The following is a 23,523-nucleotide window of genomic DNA, read 5'->3' as shown; positions in this document are numbered from 1 at the left end:
GGGTTCTTTGTTTATTTCTTTATAATGTTTCATTGTAAGAGTTTGGAGCTGTCCAGCCTTCTTACTATATCTATCAGCCAGTTCTCACACTTTGTGGTAAGTTATACTATCAACATGATACGATAGATGATTTCTGTATTGTTAGTAAAATGCTGGCAGCAGGATCGACTGAAGAAAAGAATTCAGTAGTACCTTCCGGGGAAGTTAATTCCATGGTTTTAAATTTTAATATATTACTTTTTTAATGTAAGCTGACTTGTTTCCAAAAGAACTTCTTATCTGAAAATTATTTAGTTGTAGTTGCGTCATGTGTAGTAAGAAATTAATGATTCTTACAACCTATGACCAGGCTTGGGGAATTTTTACTGAAAAACTGTCATGGGAGGAGTGTTGTAGAGTGCAGATTATCATGGTAAGATATTTTCTTATAGGTTGGAAGAGGAACTGAACACTACTCAGCAGAGGTTAGAAGAAGTAACACAATTAAATAAATGCCTACAGCTAGAGCTGAAAGCTGCGGATAAGTTAGGTGTTCAGAAAGAGGACCTTGCTTCTGTAGAAGGTAAACCAAACTATTTAATTAAATTTAGCTTTACATTTATACTGTGTAATGACATTGGGAAGAAAACAAAACAAAACAGATGACCAAAATGAATTTTTTAAAGAACCATTAAATATATAAAAAACAAACAGAACTCACTTTTAATTAGAAGTCTACCTGAAATAAACCAGCTAGATTTTGAGCCTTGCACACAATCTTGATCACTTGGTTTTAAATATAAATCATGACATGATCATGATCACTTGGTTTTAAATATAAATCATGACATGTGTCATGATTTATGTTTAAAACCAAGTGATCAAGATTAATCTTCATCACTTGGTTTTAAACATAAATCATGACATAATCTTGATCACTTGGTTTTAAACATAAATCATGCCACGATCTTGATCACCTGGTTTTAAACATAAATCATGATACGATCTTGATCACTTGGTTTTAAACATATATCATGATACATTCTTGATCACCTGGTTTTAAACATAAATCATGACACAATCTTGAACACTTGGTTTTAAACACAAATCATGATACGATCTTGAACACATGGTTTTAAACATAAATCATGATACGATCTTGATCACTTGGCTTTAAACATAAATCATGACACAATCTTGATCACCTGGTTTTAAACATAAATCATGACACAATCTTGATCACCTGGTTTTAAACATTTAAACACTAGTTGTGTTTATTTATCCTTGATCTCTGAAAGGTAAAAGATGTGTCAAAGTTTTATGATAGGTCCAGTTATAACTGTTGCTTCTAAACTTCTGTTTTATTGACTGGTTAGTTTTTACTTTGAAATTCATTGGCTTCTATGCACTGAAAACTTGGTTCCATCATAGTTTTGTGCAAATAAAAGGTGAAATGCATGAAAGGTTAGAAAAATTCTCCAATAAAAACTTTGTCAATGACTGCAATGAGTCATCATGCGTAGAATAATTGACTAAAAGTGGGTAGAGGATGATAAAAAATGTGATTTTAGATTGTGAATTAATAGTGACTTGATTATGTTTTCTTATCTAATTTCTCATGCATGTATGGTAATTTTTAACTTCATAAGTTAACAGTTATAATTTTATCTAGAACTGTGTGTCTATACTCAGCAACACTCATAAAAATATTTGACTTTATCCTGCGCTAAGGCAGAAAAATATTTTTTTGCAATAAAATATTCCTTATTATTTATGAAATACGAAAATTTCTGTTTTGAGGTTATGATTGTGCATGTATAAAAGTTAGAAAAATATGGTTTGGGATTGTATGTCATATATTCTTTCCATACATGAACTTATAGACCAGGCAGAAGAAACAAACAAAACATTGCTTCTTGAACTTGTTGAAGAACTACAACCGTTGCGAATAGCTCTTACCAAGAGCACTGATTTCAACAGAAGACTTCATAGAGACATTAAACAATGTACAAGCAGGAAAGAAGGGATTAATTCCAGTACACAAGGTCAGAATACATCTTAACTTTTTTTTTTTTAATGCAAACGGTTTTTATAAACCACCAAAATATACACCGAAGTTCACATTGCAGTTTCATAACATTTATACCCATGTGTATGGAAAGCACAATTATCTTGTATAAAACATCTTGGAATCGTTTCAATTATTCTGTTTGAAAAAGTTTCTTTTTAGATACTTATTTCATATCTTGGCCAATTTTTAAAGACTTTCTTGTGCCTCTTTTTTTTGTTTTTTGGATTTGTTTAGCAACCTATGTATTTCTATCTGAGGCCTTATTAAAATCTGTAAATTATTGTGACACTGAATTAGAACTTTGTTTGTATCAGTGCAAAGGTTTATAGTTCATATTTTTTTTTGGCTATTACTTTTACATTTTTTTTTCAATAACTAATCCATGACCTAAAAGGAATAATGCCTGTAGATCAACTATTTTTTCCTGTAGTTTCTGTTCCTAATTTTTAGACAGTAATTGTCTGGAACATTCCAAATGGTATTCTTCACTCCTGTGTTTTCGTCTTGTTACATACTATCAGGAAGTCATCCCCTTGTGAACTGTTTTATGTTCTAAGTTGTATTGTTTGTTTTACATAAATATAGTTTTTGTAAAAAGTGTTTATATCTTCAGAAATTATAATTTCTTTACGATTATCAAAATAAATATTTAAATGCAACACTACATGATATTTTCAACAATATTTCTAAACAAATTTCTAATATTTGATTTTAATCAACATGTATTTACAATAAAAAGTTATTGTGCATTTAACTCTTTTAAAAATAATGTTAAATTTTTCATTTTATATAATTTTCTTTGTAAGATAAGGCCTAGTTTACACTTTGATAATTGTCTGTCATGTGTACTCTCTGTAATTTAATTAAGAAACCTTAAATACTATTTCATTGCTTTAGGATTGGGTAGCGAGCAGTCCATCTCCCCTGCCAGTACTCTGTCTTTGGCTAGCACTGGTAGTTACACACATACAACTAATACACAATCAGAAAGCTTAGAACCCAGCAGTCCAGAAAGTTCACTGTCTTCTGCTGGAGACAAAAATCCCTATTTTCATCTCAGTGGGTTCCGTGAACCTATAAATCACCCAACTCATTGGACTTTCAAGAACGGAAGTGAAAATAAGACACACACAGATATGGGTGCGAGTTCTATCAGAAAAGAATTGCATGGAGATCATTTATTGAACAGTCCAACTACCACAGATGCCAGCAGTTCAGAAGGATCTCTCCAACACCATATATCTACATATGATGCAGAAAATAATGAACTTTGCGAAAAACCCTTTATTCGACAGTGTTCAGTCAGTAGTGGTGACTATGAAACTCTGTCTCTTACAGTCTTACCTAAAGATATACTGGATCATTATCCAATTAAACAAACAAAGAGCTTGGAATCCTCAGATGGCTCTTGCCATCAGTCCAGTACTGAAAAAGAAGGATTTCGACATGACTCCAATGGTACTGAACTGTCTGTTACTGGAAGACCTTGCAATTCTTCTCCTGACCTTGGTATAGAGTCAGATCCAAATCATGAAGGTGGGGATAGAGAGGAGCCTGTATTTACAACCTGGAATAAACTTGCTGTAGCTGTATCATCCAAACGCTCTGTTACAATCCAGCTTGTAAGGAAAAGAAAGACAAATGAAAACTCGAAGATAAACAGAACATTTGCTGGAGAACAACTTCCACTTGATACTGCAGGTAAAGTTATTTTAAAGATGATTAGCTAAATAAAATAATGTGTTATAAGTTACTTTGAGTACATAAAGTTTTTAACCATACTGCATGATAAATGTGAAACTGAATAATTTAGTATCTAAACCTCAGGAAATCTTGGAATGGGCTTGACAACGTTTCTGTATTAAGTCTTAAGTGACTTGTGTACTGATTGACCTGCAAAGGTAATACCTACTAAATAAATAGTAAAAACTTGGTCTTATGAAAAATCATCACTATTAAAGTCTGTTTCATTTTATAGTTAACATATCATGGAGAAAAAAATTGTTGTTAAATAATTGTAACTTGTTCAGTACATTTTCATTAAAATGATTTTCTTTAGATATATATATATATATATGTTTTCCCGAATATTAACAAGAAATCGTACACAAGTTCATGTTGAGAAGTACTTATTACATTGTCCTTTTCAGTACAATGTACTTTATTAATAGTGGTAGTGTTGTAAAAGAGTAATAAATGACAGAGTTTACAAAAGAATAAAAAAAAATTACTGATCATATTCTTTTTTTTTGCTTAAAAAGTTTCTCATTTTATTGTCTTGTGTCAAATAATAGTAAAAATTTTTATGAAACTTAATCCCCTTTGTGAGTTTGGATGCAAATATTTTGTTTTCATTGGTCAGGAAACTGAACAAAGCCTATGAACAGTCGTAAATATTCTAGAATAATTTCCTTTTACGAAGACTTTCTGCTAGAAAAGGACTTAGTGGAACATTCATAGCTATATTATTGACAACTGTAAAATTAACACATCAGTTATTATACCTGTGGTCAGTGTCATTTTGGTCTTTTTAGGTCTAAGTGGGCATGGTTTCTCAGCATCTGTTCCTGAATTAGGGGAAGGAGAGCCACATGCTACGTGTCGGCTTAAGGACTACCAGTTACTAAAGAAAGAAATAAGAGAAAGTCTTGTTCTACTGAGAGGTGTGATTGCTCAGGTCAGGAATAAGCTGAACTCCCTAACTATATAAGCTCTAAGTCAAGTCTTAGTGAGTCTACTAAGTCTGTAAGATGAAAAAAAAAAGAAAATATTTTTAGCTAAGTTTTATGTTAAGACTTACAAGGGGATACCATTAAGAAAATAATTTTGAAAGATTTTGTTCATTAGCTAGCTATCAGTTATCACAAAGAATTTTTTTGTATCTTTATTCTGTAAATCGATACTTAAGAAAATGTTTTAAGCCCTGGTGACCAGCCTTTAGTAAGTTTGGTTGGCACTCAGTAACAGTACTGACTCTCACTCCATGCTTGGTTAGGGCACTTAGTTTGCAATCTGATAATAGTGTGTTTAAATCCTTTCCCTGAACTTGTTTGCACTTTCAGCTCTGGGGACATTATAATATGACCTTCAATCCCACTATTCATTGGTAAAGAGTAGTCCAAGGGTTTTGGCAGTTGATGGTGTTGACTAGCTTCTTTCCCTCTTGTCTATCGCTTCAAAATTAGGGAAGGCTAGCACAGATAGCCCTTGAGTAGCTTTGCACAAAATTCAAAACAAACTCATCTTGCACGTACATATCCTAAGTAATACTGTGTAATTTTAACCAGTTAGATGATCCCTGGTACATTTGGTGACCCTTTCCATAACTGTACAATTTCTTATTAAGACCATGGAATATATAGTAAGTGTAACCAGTTTTTAATAATATGATAGTACTCCATAAAAGTAAGGATTCTATCATACTTGTACTCTCTAAAAGTGACTCCCTGGAATTTTAAATGTTTAATCAGCTGTAACTACTAAGATGGTACATACTCAACAAAGGAATTGCCCTTTGTTCATACATATATATATATATGCATTTATCAAATAATAAAACGAAAACTTGTGTGTTTAATCAGCTTCAACTAATTAAATGGTATTCAGTGAAGGTATATTCTCACTATACTCATCTACTTCCCAAGTGTTGTGAATTTGATCAGCTGTTAACATCAAATTTGTTTAGCTATTGCACATTTATGTATTAGACTTAATCATATATGTATTCTAGAACTACAGCTCAGTTGTTTTATCTTACTTAATTCTAGAGACAAAAATTTGATATTTATACTTATTATTTCTTATTAATTAGACCTCCAGTGGTTCAGCAGTAAGTCTGGGCTTATGACGCTAAAATTTGAGTTTTTGATACTCACCGTGAGCACAGCACAAATAGCCTATTTTGTGGATTTGTGATTAATAAGAAACAAATCTGATTAATTAGTAGAATAGGGAATGGCTTAAATTAATTTTTCAGTGATCATGTTCTTGTGGAAAGTAAATTAATAACGTTTCCGAAATCAACCTGAAAGGTTTGTTTGTAATTAAGCACAAAGCTACACAATGGGCTATCTGTGCTCTGCCTACCACGGGTATCGAAACCCGGTTTCTAGCATTGTAAGTCTGCAGACATACCCCTGTGCCACTGGGAGGCCAACCTCAAAGGAATGTCATAATTTTATATATTAATTTAATCTGTTGAAATTTGTAGAATAAATAAAATTTTTGCTTAATAGCTAATAGAGGTCAACTTTACTTATGGTCAGAAGCTTTATACTCATGAAGTTAACTGCTTGTGTTTGTATTTTTTATGTTAAGGAAAGATAACAAAAAAAAAAGTAGGATTTCACTTAAATGAAAACAAAACTGAAGTCATTTTAAGTTGACCAAACATATGCTTAGTTTAAAATAAAGAATTCTTTCTTCTTTCAGAATTTAGAATATAACACATTAAAAGATATTTACTCCAGCTGTAGTGATGTGGACAGATGTCTGGAGAAATCCTGGAACATAATCAATTGTTTCCAGTTAGCATCACTACCTTCAAAGAAAGCTGTCAGGTCTTTTGCAGTTAGTTCTCTGAATAAAGAGGTGAGCAAGAAATAGATAGTCTGGCTGAGACTCAGTTTCAGCTGTAGTGTTACTTTTAAACTCACAGTCAAAATGGTCTAATATTTTGTGATGATCAAGATGTCATTAAGAAATATTGTGAGCAATGTGTTCATTAGGTAAGCAGTTTTAATGCATAGTTGTAGTAATTAGACTAAAATCATATTATGGAAAATATTAGTAAACTCGGTAGACAATATCTACTCAGAATAAATCAGCAACACTGCTGTGAAAGGGTAGAAGAACTTGTGTATATATATATTCTTTAAAGCATCTCAAGTACTTTTTCAAAATAATTTCCAATGCTTAAACTGGTAAATCCTTACAAAATATAAACGGTTTGTTTGGCTTATAACAGAAGCCATAGATAAATTGTGTTGATATAATTTATTGTACTGTAATTTATAAAATTAAACTTTTATAATATCTAAACATACTGAGCAGCAGATCATAAGTGCTGTCTGTAATAATTAAAGAGATCAGACGAAACAGTTATAAGGTTTAAACTTGCTTAAATCAAGTCTTTTGTTCAATTTTATAACAATGTGCAACTGCCAAAAGTTTTAACTAAAAATTGAGGGTACTTTCAGTAGTTATGAAGTTTGTGATAAATTTATTTAAAAACCAACAATACACATATAATTAAAAATCCCCATTTTAAAGTTCATAATCATTAATCCTATTGTTTTTTGAAATACACTACAACTATGTGTCATCACGGCTGGTGTGTTTGTATCATTGTGGTCACAGTAGGAGAGCAGCGGTATTTATAGTCATTCTCCTAGATCTTTCTTTGTTCTCAACAGTTTTGTTTTTGGTAATTTTCATCTTTTCCAGCTGTTGTTTCATCTGTAGTCTGTTCCATTTTTACTTACGATATTGTATGATCTTGGTGTGTGTGTGTTTACTTTACTTTGAACTTTTTCCTGTTTCCCTTTCTGTTAATATCTGATGAGATATTCTTTGTTTAGCTTTGGCACTTAAGACTTAATTGAAAAACTTTAGACTTAACTAAAAATGGAGGGTATTTTTTAGCTTTGGCACACAAATATTTAATCAGCTCAAACTGGGCCGAGAAATGTTTGAAAAAGTTGATGAGCGAGTCAGACCGCATACGTGAAAATGGATATAAATTAAAGAGAAAGAAAGGTGTGCCAATGCAGCCTTATAATTAATGATATAAGTTAAAAGCAGGATGCTAAACTTTTTTACACAGTATTAACATATTTAATATTAGACTTATAATTTTAGTTAAAATACAGAAAATAAGCTGCAAAATTTTCTTATCATTCCAAAATGCATTTGCATTGAATAAAATGTTCATTCTGTTCAGTCTCTATAGTATTTTTTAATCATATGTATATGTTTTTTTGACTTGGCTTGTAGATCCAAGTCAGTGACATAGCTCAGCTCAACGCTGAAAATTTCTGGCTCACCCACCTGTATTGACAAGTCTGAAACTATCATGTCCTTCACAGGTTTAAATATTAAGCCAAATTTATATTTTCTGTAAATGCAGTATAGTGTTTTATAACTTTGGAGATGCTGCAGCCGTTGGCATCATGGTAGGAAGTAAAATTCAGCTGCCAAAAAAAAAAAAAATTGTATAATTTGGGCCTTCAGATTCTTAAAAAATACAATGAGAATATGTAGGCTGATCAAATTTTTCCATGGCAAATACTAACGTGTTTGAGTTGTATGTATCCTTATTCAATTTCAGTCATGACTCTTAATTCATAACTAGTTGATTTTCTTCTTGATAGATTGTTGCTCCTAATTCCTTTTTTGATTCATCACAATCACTCCTGACTTATCAATGTCAAAAACTCTAGTACAGGCCTCAGTTTTTTTGGTCAGTATTTTTATTTTTTCCTCAAAAGCTTTTTCCTTTTTTTTCTTCCCTATGTTAATGCCATTTCTTCCTTTAGGAGTCTTCGTATCGAACTCATTATTGTTGTGAGTGGCAGAATGAATTTTAAGATTGTTCACTGCACCTGAGAATCTTTTTTTTTTTTTCACTTTTGGTTTTGGCATTTCTACGATGGCTCATATTTCTTATGGGTGTAGTTTTAAAGCATCCTTTCGTATACTATGGCCTAAGTATACAACTGGTTTACATTCACTTGTGCCCGTAACACTTTATTATTTGATTTTTTACACTCCCCCATATTTACTAAACACTCATTACCTTTGATTTTCTCCAGCAAAAAATGAGTTGGTTTCCAGTCATCACATCTATTCTCACATAGATTTTGTTTTCATCATCTTTTACTTGTTTTTCCAACACCCCTTAAAGCAATTTTTCCCTTTACAATATGTGTGTATTTTTTGCCATATTTTAGACAGTTGAACATTTCATGTATCGTTCTACTCTTTTTATACACATTTTTCTCTTTTATCTCTCTCCTCCACCTTATCTTTTACTTCTACCAAAACTGTAACTGTTCTTTAATTTCAATGGAATTTTTACATTTGTTGTTTGAACAAGCAATTCTTCTTTGCCTGACCTGATTGATACTTGAAATGTTGACTGTTCCTGTTCTATGATTGATACTTGGAATGTTGATTGTTACTGTTCTATGATTGATACTTGGAATGTTGACTGTTCCTGTTCTATGATTGATACTTGAAATGTTAACTGTTCCTGTATATTTCAATACACTGCTGTAACATTAATGTGGACTGTTCCTGTTCTATGGCTTATACTTGAAATGTTGATTGTTCCTGTTCTCTGTATATTTCAACGCACTACTGTAACATTAATGTTCACTGTTCCTGTTCTATGACTTATACTTGAAATGTTGATTGTTCCTGTTCTCTGTATATTTCAACGCACTGCTGTAACATTAATGTGGACTGTTCCTGTTCTATGGCTTATACTTGAAATGTTGATTGTTCCTGTTCTCTGTATATTTCAACGCACTGCTGTAACATTAATGTGGACTGTTCCTGTTCTATGGCTTATACTTGAAATGTTGATTGTTCCTGTTCTCTGTATATTTCAACGCACTACTGTAACATTAATGTTCACTGTTCCTGTTCTATGACTTATACTTGAAATGTTGACTGTTCCTGTTCTCTGTATATTTCAATGCACTGCTGTAACATTAATGTTGTCTCTCGCTCTAGTATTTTAATTATTAATCATTGTACCTATTCTATCTCTGATCATTATTTCTTTTTGATCTCTGTAGTTAAAATATTGTGCCAATTTTCTGCCTAATTCATTTTTTTCAATAGAGAAGTTATCCAATTTCTCAAGCCCTCTTCTTTATAGATGTCCAGCACATCACTCTCAAAACATTACAAACACAGCAACTCGCAACGGCTGAATTATTTTGGAATTTAATCATCAGTCACACAAAACTTGGATATTTGGAATAATCAAAAACAGTAATATTGGAAACATTAATTTTGATCAGTTTGTAATTTCACGAGCGATGACACTAATAAATAAGCTTAACAATCCTGAATTAATTGAAAGTAACAATGAAAAATTATATAGTCTGATTTCTTGGGTAGTTTGAATAATCAAAAATAGCAATAATCAGAGACACTAATTTCATTAGTTAATTATTTTCATGATATTAATTGATGTAAGAAATTTTGATTAATCAGTTAATTTACAAAACACTGCATCTGTTTTCATAGATAACTGGTTATATTAATTAGTCAGGTTAATCAGTCAGCTCTAGTACTCACTTTCTCAAAGACACTATTTCATAGACTTTCCACTACTGTTTGAATGCTTTCCAATTTGATTTAAGTTTGCCTATCAGTACTAATTTTTCCAGGACTGGTGGCACTTTTGCTGTAAATATTTTTGTGTTTCACATTTTAAAAAATCTATATCTCTTCTGACACCATGTACAGATTTAAATTATCAGACAGGACAGTTATAAGGTTTAAACATGCAACTGAAAAAAAATAGAACTTAAACTTAATTAAAAATAAAGGGCATCCTCAGTATTTATGACGGTTGGGGATCAATCATTGATATATTTACAGCTCAGAAATACACACATTGTTACACTTCCTACAGTTTGTAGGACTCTTATCTCTGTTAAGTCACTCAAACGATTTATTTCTTTGAATATTTGCCCACTGTTACTTTATGAAAATCATAATGAAATTTTAACTAATTTAGAATTTTCCCCACCACAGTGCTAGTAAGTTATTTTAGTTATATGCTATAAATTAGAAGTCAGTTTGCTGGCAGTTGTGATCTACAGCTTATCTCATAACATTTTAAATTTAAATACATAGAAACAGAATGAATTTTTTACTAAAACCACATTATTAAGTTTTTAGGTTATATATAAATGAGTAAATATGTTTCAACAAAATTCAAAAGTTTGAAAGAAAGCAGTAGGTTTTGAAATATGTTCTGCTTTTTATAATTGTTTAGTTCTATAAAGTAGTGTTATTTTACAAAGAAATTATTTTTTGGCAGAATCAGAAGTTACAAGAAGAGCTGAGTGAAGTAAAAAAACAGTTGGAAGAAACTACAAAGAAGCTTGCTGTAAGTACAGTATCAAATGTCACTAGAAAACAAATTAGTTTTTGGGATTATATGTTTTTTCTGATTAATGCATGAATTGAGTTGATTAGATAGAAACTATTAGAAATCACATTTCAAGGGTTTTCTGATGACATTAGCACTGAAGATAGGAAGAAATGTACTTCTTTCAAATTGTATCAACACAATAATTTTGGAGGAATCCTTCAATTTAGTATATAGTACCTAATAAATTTTGTCAGTGTTTGCACAAATGTTTGTTTTTGTAACTTTTATATATGTAGCTAACTAAAAGTTAATACTTGAACTATTTATGCCTACGTTTAGGTTGTTAAACGAGAAAAAGATGGAATGGAAAGGGCTATTACAAGACAATGTAAGTGAAAAGTGATTATTATATAGTGTCTTATATACCCTAAAACCAAACAATTTTTTTAAAAGAATTTAAGTTGTAATTTTAATTCCTAAGAACATTATTAATTGCCTCGGCAACTTTTTTTATTTTTTTTCGGATCAAAGTTATTGTATACAAAAGTAAGAGATACTTTAGAAAATCTGGGAACATCATGTTAGAATTATTTAATTGTTTTGATCAAGTAATACTTTGTCTTTATTATATTTCAATAATTAACAGATTGTAATTATGAATATAATAACTCAAGTAACTGAATATAATTTCTGATTAATATTTGTAAAATTATTTTTATGTCACAATTCTCAGCTAGCTCGTCAAATCTTTAAATTAATTTATTTTCAGTAACTAAGACCTGCCTGGTGCTCCAACAAGCCAAAGGCAACTTGGCAGGTGATGGGAAATCCACAAAATATCCTGTAGGAATTATTTGATGTGAAGAAAGTAACCCTAAAAATATTCATGAGGAAGGAACCAGAGAATAAGATGTAGTTTGGGATAATCACTTATAAATGGCTAAGTATAGCCATGAAACAGTGACCTAGTTTTTCTCCAGACTGTAGTTTTTAAATGTATAAGTAATGATAAACGTGGCTGTCGATCAAAATGCTGCATGTAAAAAAATACATTAAGTCATTCTTATAAGACAAAATGTCTACACTTTTATTCCACAGAGGCTTTTTTCTTTCTACACGAGACTGGTTTTTATATCTCACATTTTAAAAATGGAACATACTTGAACTATGTGGGTAACTAGTTAGTTATTCGTTGCCGAGCACTCGAAAGAGACAAGTATTAGACACACCTTAGTTGATTGGAAAATATTACACTTGGTATGAAATTTATATGTTGATTTGGTAATATTTTAACTTAACACTGAAGTAACTCAGATTTCAATTTTATATCCACATGTGTATATTGAGTTTCCACCTGTTCACAAAGTGATAAGACTACAGTCACAAGTTTATACAATTATTTTTCTGGAGTATTATTTATACAAGATCAAAGAAGAGTCCTTCCATTGGGGAAGATAATGTGCCAATAGTTAAATATATAATATATATATACGTTAAGATAGTTAATAATATCTTCATGAGGTTGAAGCTATTGATGAGAAAATTAGATATTTGAAAATACTCACTGCTGTTACGGGTGGTTGCTTCTATCCAAACAAGATATAGCATTTAATTAATATTTGGATATATATATATATATATATACATTAACAAGGCCATGAACATGTTGTTCGAACAAATATACCAAACCTAATTGTATAGTAAATGTATTTTTTTGGTAACTAGCATAAAAAAAAAGGATAGCAAGTATTAAAAAAAATGTACATTTTGAGTGAATGTGTGTGAAAGTTAAAACCTGTGCATTGCTGGATCTTGGAGTTTTGGAAAGATGGAAGATCTCAAATAAACTTTTGATTATAAGTCTGTGTCTTTGTTTTCCTTGCTTTGATCTTAAACATGTATTATGAGTTTTAGATAGTACACAGGTATATTTGCAGTACAGAAGTATAAAACCCTATAATAACCTAAATGCTTTCAAGAGGAGGGCATTTCTTCATCAGGGGCAAACTACAGGTTTTTTTCCACTTTCCATTTAACTTGTCTATTGCAGGTTTAAAATCAAAGGCCTATTGGCTTTTAACGTTTTTTTTGCCATGTTTCTGTGAGACAATATTAATCCGAGGCACTTCATGTTACATAAAAAGTTGGTATGCCCCAGTTCTCCAGGAAATTGGCAAATACTGTAAAATATACTTATTTTTGTAGGCTATATTTTAAATATTGTAATTTAGATGTTAGCTAGAGAGTGCATTATGTTAAGATCAAATAAGTTCTAGAATATTCAGAATCTAGGCAAAGTGTCTAGAAATTAGGCTACACACACAAAAATATGAGTAATCAGTGAAGGAGTATTGAGTCAGTCAGTTCCATGGAGTATTTGTATCATTGTTAGTTATCGTGTACATTCACTTACTCAATCACTTACTTTTTTACATTAGTCCTAGTATCGTTGGGAAGGTATTTCCATGTGAACATTGTTTATAAGCTTAGGCCTAAAGTACAACAGTATACAAGGTTGCAGGATGTTACGAAAAGAATAAATTAATTTGTTATCATTACATGGACTGAACTTCGAATTATTTTCATCAATTAATTTAAATTGAAAGAAAGTCATAATAAATTCACTGCATGAAAATGTCTGCTTTTTTAATGAATATATATATTTTTTATAGAGTGTACTTTAAAACAGACTGAAAGTTTAACAATCAATTATTTCTGGTCACACTATTATAACTAGCATTAAAAAAATTAGTCAGAGAGCATGAAACTGCACAACGATATTGAGTAGATGTCAGTAATATCAGAAAACATTTAAAAGTATCTGTATTAACTAACAAGAATCCTTATCTCATTTTTTAACCACAGTTAAGATATACAATGTGGTAAAGTGAGTCTGATACAATATACCTTGCCGATATTGAGTAGATGTCAGTAATATCAGAAAACCGAAAGGATTTAAAAGTATCTGTATTAACTAACAAGAATCCTTATCTCATTTTTTAACCACAGTTAAGATATACAATGGGGTAAAGTGAGTCTGATACAATATACCTTGCCGATATTGAGTAGATGTCAGTAATATCAGAAAACCGAAAGGATTTAAAAGTATCTGTATTAACTAACAAGAATCCTTATCTCATTTTTTAACCACAGTTAAGATATACAATGGGGTAAAGTGAGTCTGATACAATATACCTTGCCATGTGAATGTAATATAATAAATCCGTATTTACAAAAATGCCGAAACTTAAAACAGTCCCGTTGATAAAGCCTAAATTAAAGAAATTTTCGACCTCAAACGCAATTATTTACGCTACTTTCAGGCATCATACATTTTGGTGAAATAATAGCTGTAAATAAATTTTTTTTCCCACACAAGTTCTCCTGTATAGTCCTAATTCAGCATGTCAGCTTTTTTTTATTTTACATTCAGTTGTGGTACACGCTAATAATATCACTAGACAAGCTATGAAAAATAAAGTTTTGTATTGCTTATTTACTAAAACAACAAATCAGTAAAAGGACACGTACGAAAACAATATCCAAATAAATTTGCTAGATTTTAAAAGTTTTTTGAAATTATTACTTAACGCATCTTAAACATTAACGACGTTTGATGAAACAATTCTTAAAATATCCTCAAAGATATGTGTTAAGATTGGTACATAAGTATATGATATAGAAGTGTTAAACATTGATAGGAACAAAATAAAAAGGAATATCTACAAGTCTAAAAGGTTGATTTAGGATTAGATAAGAGTACAATATTTGAAAATTGTGGAAATAAGTAAAAAATCCTATTAACAAGTCAGGCATACATGATAAATAAGGAAATTATATAAACTTAGAAGCATCTTGATTACCCTAGAAAGAACTTAATTTTAAGGATTATTTAGAAGCTAATACTTGAAACTACAAATATTTTCTTTTAACATCCTACTGCACTGTATTTTTTAACTTACCTTTTATTTTCTCCAAAAATAATAATTTAATGTACTAACAAGTTAGGAAAAAGGACGGCACAAAAGTTGGTTAAAAATCAAAATAACAAATTGTCCCTCCGTTTTAACACAGTCATTAAACTAATTGAAGCAAAATTTCCTAAATTTGGGTGGTCTTTATTCTGCACTAATACAGCATTTTTTTCAAATACCATCTAATAAAACACAAGTTTCACAGTTGAATCGGCTCAAGTTAAAAAAATGTAGAAAATCTTATCTGTTTAACAGTAGTTAGATACACATTATTTAATTTCTATTGCGCATACTGGCATACAAAAGACGTTTTAATACTAGTAATAATGAACAATCTTTTAAGACCAAATATATTATTTTTTCTCTAATTTCGCTTTAAGGCTTCTTCAGGAGCATTCTACTAAAATACAAACTGTAAATGGACAAATAACTCCTAGTATGAATCCACAATTTTCTAAATAAATCCTTACCAAAGCCAAGTACACTAAAAAAAAAATAAAGAAGCTCTTATCGTCAAACAACTATGACCACAGATGACCAAGGACAAAGGAAGACACCTATAATTATAATTATTTTCATCTTTTATTTCAATTTGTAATTTAGATAAAACTATTGTTTACTATAGGCAGCAGTTTATTGTATCAACAATAAGCTTTACCACTTAAAATGTCAAACACACACTACTGATTTGATTAGAATTTACTATTTAAACCAAGTAAATCTACGTACTGTCAGTTACAGTTTGTGGTTTAGTAGAACTTCCCTAAAGAAGCTGTTAAATATATAATTAAAGAAGCAAAATAATAAATTTGGTGTTATAGGGTTGTTTATTAGTATTTGGATATTTTATCTCTAATTTCATTTTACTGCACAAAAAAAGGGGAGGGGACATCTTTATATTTCACCTTCTTGAATTGAAATATTTTTGTCACTGTAGTTTCTGTACTTAGTTTGTGTAACCTGCTTAGTATGTCTTTAAAGTAAAATATCCTGACATCACTATTACAACCAGGCTAACTGAAGCAGGAGATCATGTGGAAGGATCTTATGATTTAAGTCCATAATATGTATTATTGCTTATCTCAACAAATAAATATATATATATAATTAACTGTATCGTAGTCTTTTAAAAAAATTATCTCTATCAGTTTTGTAGCCTCTGAGCTAAGTACTTTTCAGTAGTATTTAAAAGACAAAAAAATTATGAAATATGTATTAAAATCCTTTTTGAAGTAGCTAAAGTAAAGCCCACTATAGGGTACTGGCTTACATAGTTACCATCTCGTACACCCTCTGAACATTGTGTTTTAATTATTTTATATTAAAATCTTCAAAACAATTAATAATTTTTTATAGAATAACCTTTTTACCTTTTTTTTTAAGTACAGAAACAAAAAAATTAGAAAATAGTTTTTATGTGGTTTGGTTTTCCCCCCTCTTATATTATTTTTCTTTTCAGAAGAAACAAAATCTTTACATTTCCAGTTTCTAAATCCTAGCAGTTTCTTTACAGCAAACTGGTGTTATTTGAATTGTTATAAGATTAAAAAGAATATCAAAATATTTGTTAAACTATTTATTTTAGCATGTCTCAAAGTAACATAAAAATACACCTACATAAAAGGCAGGTATAATGAACCTTATTAACTTTACCCAGTATTGTAAACAATAATTTACAAAACACTGTACATATGTTATTTAGTGGATACATATCTAAGGTAACTAGATGTCCTAACTTTCAGGGAACCTTGCCCAGTTTTATAGTAGTGACTATGTCGGACAAAAAAAAAACCTGTATACTTTATGTGCCTCTCATACCATTATTCTAACTGGAGTTATATTTTTATAACTTCACTCTCACTCTATGCTGGCTTATATAGATATTTTGTTCTAAATATCAGTTTTACTTAAACCTGTAAGATGTCACTAAAGAAAGTTTCAGAAGTCTCGAGATTCACAGCATATTTTATTTAAATATTACTCGCCCATCCTCCAAACATAATGCCCCTAATCTGGATTAGTTAAATACCCACATATAATACAAAAACCTGACAATTGTCATACCACCAAGAACTTTACATTACAAAATTCAAGAAATATGAATTATCCTATTTTTATGAACAAACATAAAATATAGACATTTTTTTTTAGCCCTTGAGGCCTTTTCTGGAGTCATCAAAGCACTACAGTTCCACGTATTTCCCATTTAAATTTTATTTTTGCACCTTAACATTAAATTACGGAAATGCACCTAAAATCGTAACATATTAATTAAAAATGCTCTTTTATATACAAGTTACAGAGTAAATTGTATAATTTTAATAAAAAGCACACATATAATAACTATATCTTTTTCATTTAATGTATTTTTTGGGTACATTACATAGGAATAATGCTCAACAGTTCAGACTCGTAGAAAAAAAGTAAAAATAATTTATAAATATATTACTTTCAAAATGTTTTTGTGACCTAAACCAATACCCAAGGAGCAACTCTGTAACTCTCAACTATAGAAAATTGTGCTTTACAGAATAATAGTTCATGTTCTCTTTTACTTTAGTCCAAAATGGTTCAAATATTATCAATCAATATACCAAGATAAGTGAAAGCAAAACAAAAACCCAGTTTACTGCAAAATTCAGTTTCTAGACATCCTATATTCACCAATATATATATACATATGCACATTATTAATATTAAACTTACATATACATACAATTTAAGAACAACAGGGGACCTGTTGGTTCATCTAGACTCTCCCATCCACTAAACTTAAAAATATAACACTAAAAGTTTGCCCTTTATCATTCAAGTATTTATCGAGCCTTGATTTAAACTTCCTTATATTAACTGCATCCACCACATCCCAAGGGCTAACCAATCTGTTACTTAAGTGTTAGAAAAATAAAGCTACCTATGTTGAAGATGACTTATACAATGCCAAAATTAATACTTTTGTCCACTACTCCTATCATTTTCATCATTAAGTATGATAAAAGATGATGCATCAACACTATCAGTTCCGTTAAAAATCCTAAACACCTCAAGCAAATCCCCTCTATCTCTTCATAGTTGAAGAGAAAACAATTTCAGAGATCTTGACCTTTCCATCCTAGTAGTCCTCCTCTGAACCCTTTCCAATGACGTAATGTCCTTCCAAAGGTAAGGAGCCCAAAACTGAACATAATAATCCAAATGCGGCTTAACCAATGATCTATGTCATGAAATTATAACCTCTTTAGAATTGTATTCAATATTTTTGTAGATGCAACCTAAAATCCTATTTGCTTTTCTACAGCAGCAACAGCACATTGCTTGGATTGCTTGAAAGACTGATCACTTTGAACAATAAGGTCCTTTTCTTCCATAGCACTGTTAAGGTTATTTCCATCAATTAAAATTATACTCAAAATTCAAATTAAGATATCACTCATACACTAACTTGCATTTATCAAAAGTCACCTGCCATTTATCTGTCCAACTTATCAAATAATCCAAAATCCTTTTGTAAAGGAGCAGCATCCTTCTCACAGCCATTAATACCCAAAACCTTATCATCAGCAAGTTTAAACAGTTTATTGACCATAAAGCAGCAGCATCCTTCTCACCACCATTAATACCCAAAACCTTATTATCATCAGCAAAATTAAACAGTTTATTGACCATCCTTTCATCTACATCATTGATGTAAATCAAAAAGAGCAAAATTCCCAATAATAACCCCAGAGGTATCCTCGTTTGATTGAGTTCCATTTATAACAACTTTCTGCTTTCTTCCATCCAGCAATGAGCCAAACTACCCACCAAACACACAGAGATAATTTTTATAAGAAGTCTTTCATGTGGCACCTTGTCAATTGCTTTCTGAAAATCTAGCTACATTAAATCCACACCTAGTAGAAGTCTTTTTAAAGAATGCCAAAAGATTAGTAAGGCAAAATTCTCCCCATGCGAGACCATGATATCCAATAAAATTTTAAACGTTGTTAAATTATTTTGCAAAGTATCTTTTATTAGGCTTTCAAAATCTTTTCACACCACTGCTGTAATACTAATAGGCTTATAACTTCTGGGACAGATATCACCTCCCGTGAAAAAAAGGAATAACATTAGCCAACTTCCAATCTTCTGTCATCTGCTTACTATTAAAAAAAAAAACTTCCAACAAATAGTGTCCAGTGGTTCACATATCCAATCCTTAACCTTCTTCAAAACCTTTGGGTAAATAACATCCCAATTTTTTCTTAACATGCTCAGAATTAATGTCATCATCTTGTTTCCTCTAATAGGTTAAGAATCAATACTTTTCTTTCCTGAAATGTTAATGAAAAGTGTTATTTAATAAATTTCAAACTGAATAGCACCTTTTACTGTACATAAACTAAACAGAAAAGCTATAGGCCAAAGACCGAGGTTTAACCATCCATTCAATGAGATCTACAACCAATGTAGCTACAATTAACTGAGTAGCAGGAATGTTCATTATAGTTATAACAACTTCAATTCGGATCAGTTTTCATACATCTTGATGTATTATACTTCCCTGATCAATATAATCCAGGGAGATTAGTAGGTAAAGGTGATTTTGAACACAGACTGATCTAAAACTGCAGATTCTATTAAGTATTTTAAAATAACCAAAAAATGCAAAGCACGAACTTAATAAACCTTTTTTTTTGTTATAATCATACTTTTATTCAAAAATATTCATTTGCACTGTAAAATTTGTGATTTTTTCTAAGGGTTACATAATAATGAAAGATATTTAGAATTAATACTATGAGAATTGAAATACTGTTCTCAATTGACTAAGTGGAAAAGTTTGCTAAAGCACAATTTTAAGATTTTTAAATAATTTCATTACATATTTGGGTCAGTCTTCATATGGTCACTAGTTAATGTTTTATGCTCAACAAAATGTTGATATTTCTGCTTTATATACAACACCTATAAAAAAGGGCTTCATCATTACTTTTTAAAATTTTTATCTTTTGAAGTCTCCTCTGTGAAGCAACACAATTCCCTATAATGTATAAAATGTTTTTAATTTTAGCACTTTTTAGAATTTTACAATTAAAAACAAAACAAAAAATAAGCTCAGTGGCAGTATCAGACTGTGCATTTTTATCAATGTATTTATTTAACACGCAGCATGTAATACGCTTTAAATATACAAGAATATATACATGCATTTAAATCTGTTTGATAAGTTGCACTCACTAAAGGAATTGAAAAATAAAAATTGTAACAAATGAATGCTACAGACTAATGCACAAGATGTGTTAATATAATAAGTTTTAAAACTTGAATGTCAACTACTGTAGCAATAACTATGAAATAACCTAATGTAATACATAAACATTTAAGTATACACTTTATTTATACTAAGTTCTTTATATGAAAAAAAAGTTTCAGAACACATGAAGTTTTAGGTTATGTTTTAGCTTGTTTAAATGAAAGAATGGATCCAAAAAAAGTGTGTTGCACAACAGGGAATTTTCCAAGAACTTCAGCCTTATACATCTTCAACAATCCTCCATTTACTTTAGTCCAGTTGGGAACGCCACTGATGTTCCAAAGTTGATTTGAATGTTCAGCAAAAGGGCCAGACTTCACCTTGTAAATGAACTGTATGCAACTCATAAACATATAATCTTTGGCATAAAACTCAACAGTTTCTTCATTAGTAAATGACTTAGGTTCCAGTCGAGGATGTCCAATAAGCTGAGAACTCCCCCAAATAAATGGAATGAACTGATAATCATCAAGACTCCATACTCCGTGGCTTCCTGCTGGTTCCATTCGATAGGTAAGCTGCAGCTTTCTAACCATCTTCATATAACAGTCAAATATTCTGTTAACCACAGCTTCAGAATCATCTTTTGTCATTACTCCAATTTTAAACAAGCAACAAAGAAACATAGCAAAAGCCATTTCGTGACCAGTACCATAATCGATTCTGGTAGGATTTCCAAAACTGTCTATCAGGTATGGGCTAAGTTCAATAATAGCAGCATAAGCTTGCTCAGGAATAGCATTCTTAAGCAGACTTTCGGCTTCATCAACTAGTTTTTGATGCCACTGGCGAAAAGCTTTGTTTCCAAACCTTTGTGGCTGATCAATAGGAGGAATCTTGTCTATCCAACCATCTAAAGTATTCAGAAGCTCAATCAAAGCAGAAGTTACAGGAGACACAAAGCATTTATCTGTAAGTTTTTTTCCTCTGACAGCTTCATTCATAGCAATAATAAATCCTATGTATTCATTGTAAGCTTCAGACTTATTCCACGTCTGCATGAGATCAAATGAAGTAATTTCTTTCTTTGGTTTGACAAACACTTTGGGGCTACAACATTCTGGTTCAATTTGAACATTGCATTCTGATGCCATGTTTTCAACTTTCTGCTAGTATTTAATGCAATTTTCTTCTAAGAGGGAAAATATCCAAATTATGATGCCAAGACAAGCTAGAAAAACAAACAAGGTATTAAATAGTGTAACACTAACAAAACCCTGTTCTCTCTCTTTTACGCCATTTAACGTGCATGTAACTGACTAACGTAAATAAATGACTAAAAATATACACAGCAACACTGAATGCGACTTTGGGATTTGTAAAAATATCCAAATTATGACGCCAAGACAGGCTAGAAAAACAAACAAGGTATTAAATAGTGTAACACTAAGAAAACCCTGTTCTCTCTCTCTTTTACGCCATTTAACGTGCATGTACATGTAACTAACGTAAATAAATGACTAAAAATGAGACACAACAACACTGAATGTGACTTTGGGATTTGTAAAAATTACAATTTACAAAATATTATCTCTAGTAACAGTAATACTATCTTACTTCTTAGTATCTATTGAGTTTGACAGTGACATTTACGACGTACATTACACATATTTGTGTTACTCAACTTACTGTAAGCGTAACTCTAAGTACTAATTTAAATTACGGAACTTACTCTGATCGGAAGTTAATATTAGTTACACATGTTAAAGGAATATTTGAAAAATATTTCTTTAAATGTATACATTTACAAAATATAATATTTTATGAATATATTAGGAATTAACATACATGCCCAAATTCCAAAAATGATTATTATCGGTGGAAAAAAAAAAAGAGTAAACCGGATATGACTACAGCACCATCTATCCTTCTTATATAAAGTGAAGTGACGAAAGACAAAAAATCAGAAAAATAAAGCCCCTCAATGGCTCAGCAATAAGTATCAAAACTTATAACGTTAAAAATCTGGTTTCATGTCCGTGGTGGATCACAGCACAGATAGCTCTTTATGTAGCTTTGTGCCTAACTACAAACAAACATGAAAAATAAAAAAACTTCAACAAAAGATGACTTTTGTTTGTTGTTAAGCCCAAAAGTACACAATGGTATTGTGTTGGATATACAATACTGTTTAGTATGATAGTTATGATTTAGTTTATTTAGTGATTTAATATTTAATGGTTATTTGGTTTTTATAACAAGTGTTAAAAGTTAATTATTTTAAAAGCGATAGTTATGACAAGTTTCATTATGTAATTCGGTACCAGCTGTACGTTGTGTATGCAATTTAATTGTTGAACTAGGCTTTAGTAATATTGTTGACGTAATCTTACTCGAAGTTTCTAAGTTTTCCTCCTTGTGTGTAATATAGAAAGTTTTAGGCCTCAGTCAGAATATTTATAAACAGACGTCCAAAATGTAAAAAAAAAGCAAGTTAAGCTAGAGATAATTAGACAGATCTAGACTGAGTTATTGGCAGTTTAGCCATGATGGGCGATTTCTAAAGAATTTACTAAAGAAGTTAAGTTAGAAAAAGTTAACTTAATGAAAGTGAAGTTAGACTGCTTGATTGTTAGTTTAGTCATAATGGGTGATATTTTAAAGTGAGTTTCATAGTTTAACAGAGATAAGGAGAATAATTTGTCGTGTCACTTGGGCTTTAAAGTAACTGAACCAGCCTGTGTGGACTTTTGACATAAAAGAGAATGATTAAAAGCTCTGTATATAACTATGGTAATCCATGGGGTAACGTAAGTGAACTTATCACAAATGATATTGTATTAACAGAAGAAAAAAGAGAATTATTTACTTACAGTTGAACTAACAGGGGGCGAAAACAGTGCTACTATATTACAACAAATATTGGAACCATTTCTTTATCTTTATTTTTCATACACATATCAGCAGATAATAAATTGAATTGCTTTGGGAGCTCTACTGACCCAACTTTGATTTTCAATATGCCAATATTTTCTGGGAGACCGTGACCTATTAATAACTTAGATTAAGATATTGTTACGTCTCCGTTTGTTAATTAACTTTCCGTAACTTCGTTCCGACGAAACTTTAACAACACAAGTCCTTACTT

The 23,523-nt window shown here is 30.8% G+C and overlaps 2 protein-coding genes across 4 annotated transcripts in view; one reads left to right on the top strand and one right to left on the bottom strand.

The window, feature by feature from the left end:
* LOC106467936 (CDK5 regulatory subunit-associated protein 2-like) overlaps nucleotides 1-13,025 on the top strand; it is a 61,919-nt gene extending 48,894 nt beyond the window's left edge. For both annotated transcript variants that reach the window (XM_013928322.2, XM_013928320.2), the window contains exons 21-28: nucleotides 432-562; nucleotides 1,863-2,024; nucleotides 2,948-3,751; nucleotides 4,585-4,727; nucleotides 6,482-6,640; nucleotides 11,112-11,180; nucleotides 11,505-11,553; nucleotides 11,935-13,025. In XM_013928322.2, the coding sequence (XP_013783776.1) occupies nucleotides 432-562; nucleotides 1,863-2,024; nucleotides 2,948-3,751; nucleotides 4,585-4,727; nucleotides 6,482-6,640; nucleotides 11,112-11,180; nucleotides 11,505-11,553; nucleotides 11,935-12,023 (1,606 nt within the window). In that variant the 3' untranslated portion in view covers nucleotides 12,024-13,025. The remainder of the gene's footprint in view (nucleotides 1-431; nucleotides 563-1,862; nucleotides 2,025-2,947; nucleotides 3,752-4,584; nucleotides 4,728-6,481; nucleotides 6,641-11,111; nucleotides 11,181-11,504; nucleotides 11,554-11,934) is intronic.
* A 6,953-nt stretch (nucleotides 13,026-19,978) lies between these two features.
* On the bottom strand, nucleotides 19,979-22,301 carry LOC106467934 (serine/threonine-protein phosphatase 2A activator-like). Of its 2 annotated transcripts, none has more exons than XM_013928318.2 (2): nucleotides 22,224-22,301; nucleotides 19,979-21,606 (listed from the first exon to the last, which is right to left on the bottom strand). In XM_013928318.2, the coding sequence occupies exon 2, from the start codon at nucleotides 21,527-21,529 to the stop codon at nucleotides 20,573-20,575; it is 957 nt and encodes a 318-aa protein (XP_013783772.1). In that variant the 5' UTR covers nucleotides 21,530-21,606; nucleotides 22,224-22,301; the 3' UTR covers nucleotides 19,979-20,572. The 2 variants fall into 2 exon arrangements, with proteins under 2 accessions (XP_013783772.1, XP_022251870.1); XM_022396162.1 differs by lacking the exon at nucleotides 22,224-22,301 and adding an exon at nucleotides 21,993-22,079.
* Between the last annotated feature and the right edge of the window lie 1,222 nt (nucleotides 22,302-23,523).

Source organism: Limulus polyphemus, unplaced genomic scaffold, assembly GCF_000517525.1.
Source record: "Limulus polyphemus unplaced genomic scaffold, Limulus_polyphemus-2.1.2 Scaffold2802, whole genome shotgun sequence".
In the NCBI taxonomy this organism is placed as follows: domain Eukaryota; kingdom Metazoa; phylum Arthropoda; class Merostomata; order Xiphosura; family Limulidae; genus Limulus; species Limulus polyphemus.
Note: the sequence above shows the minus strand (reverse complement) of the source record. Positions and strands in the feature narration are given on the sequence as shown.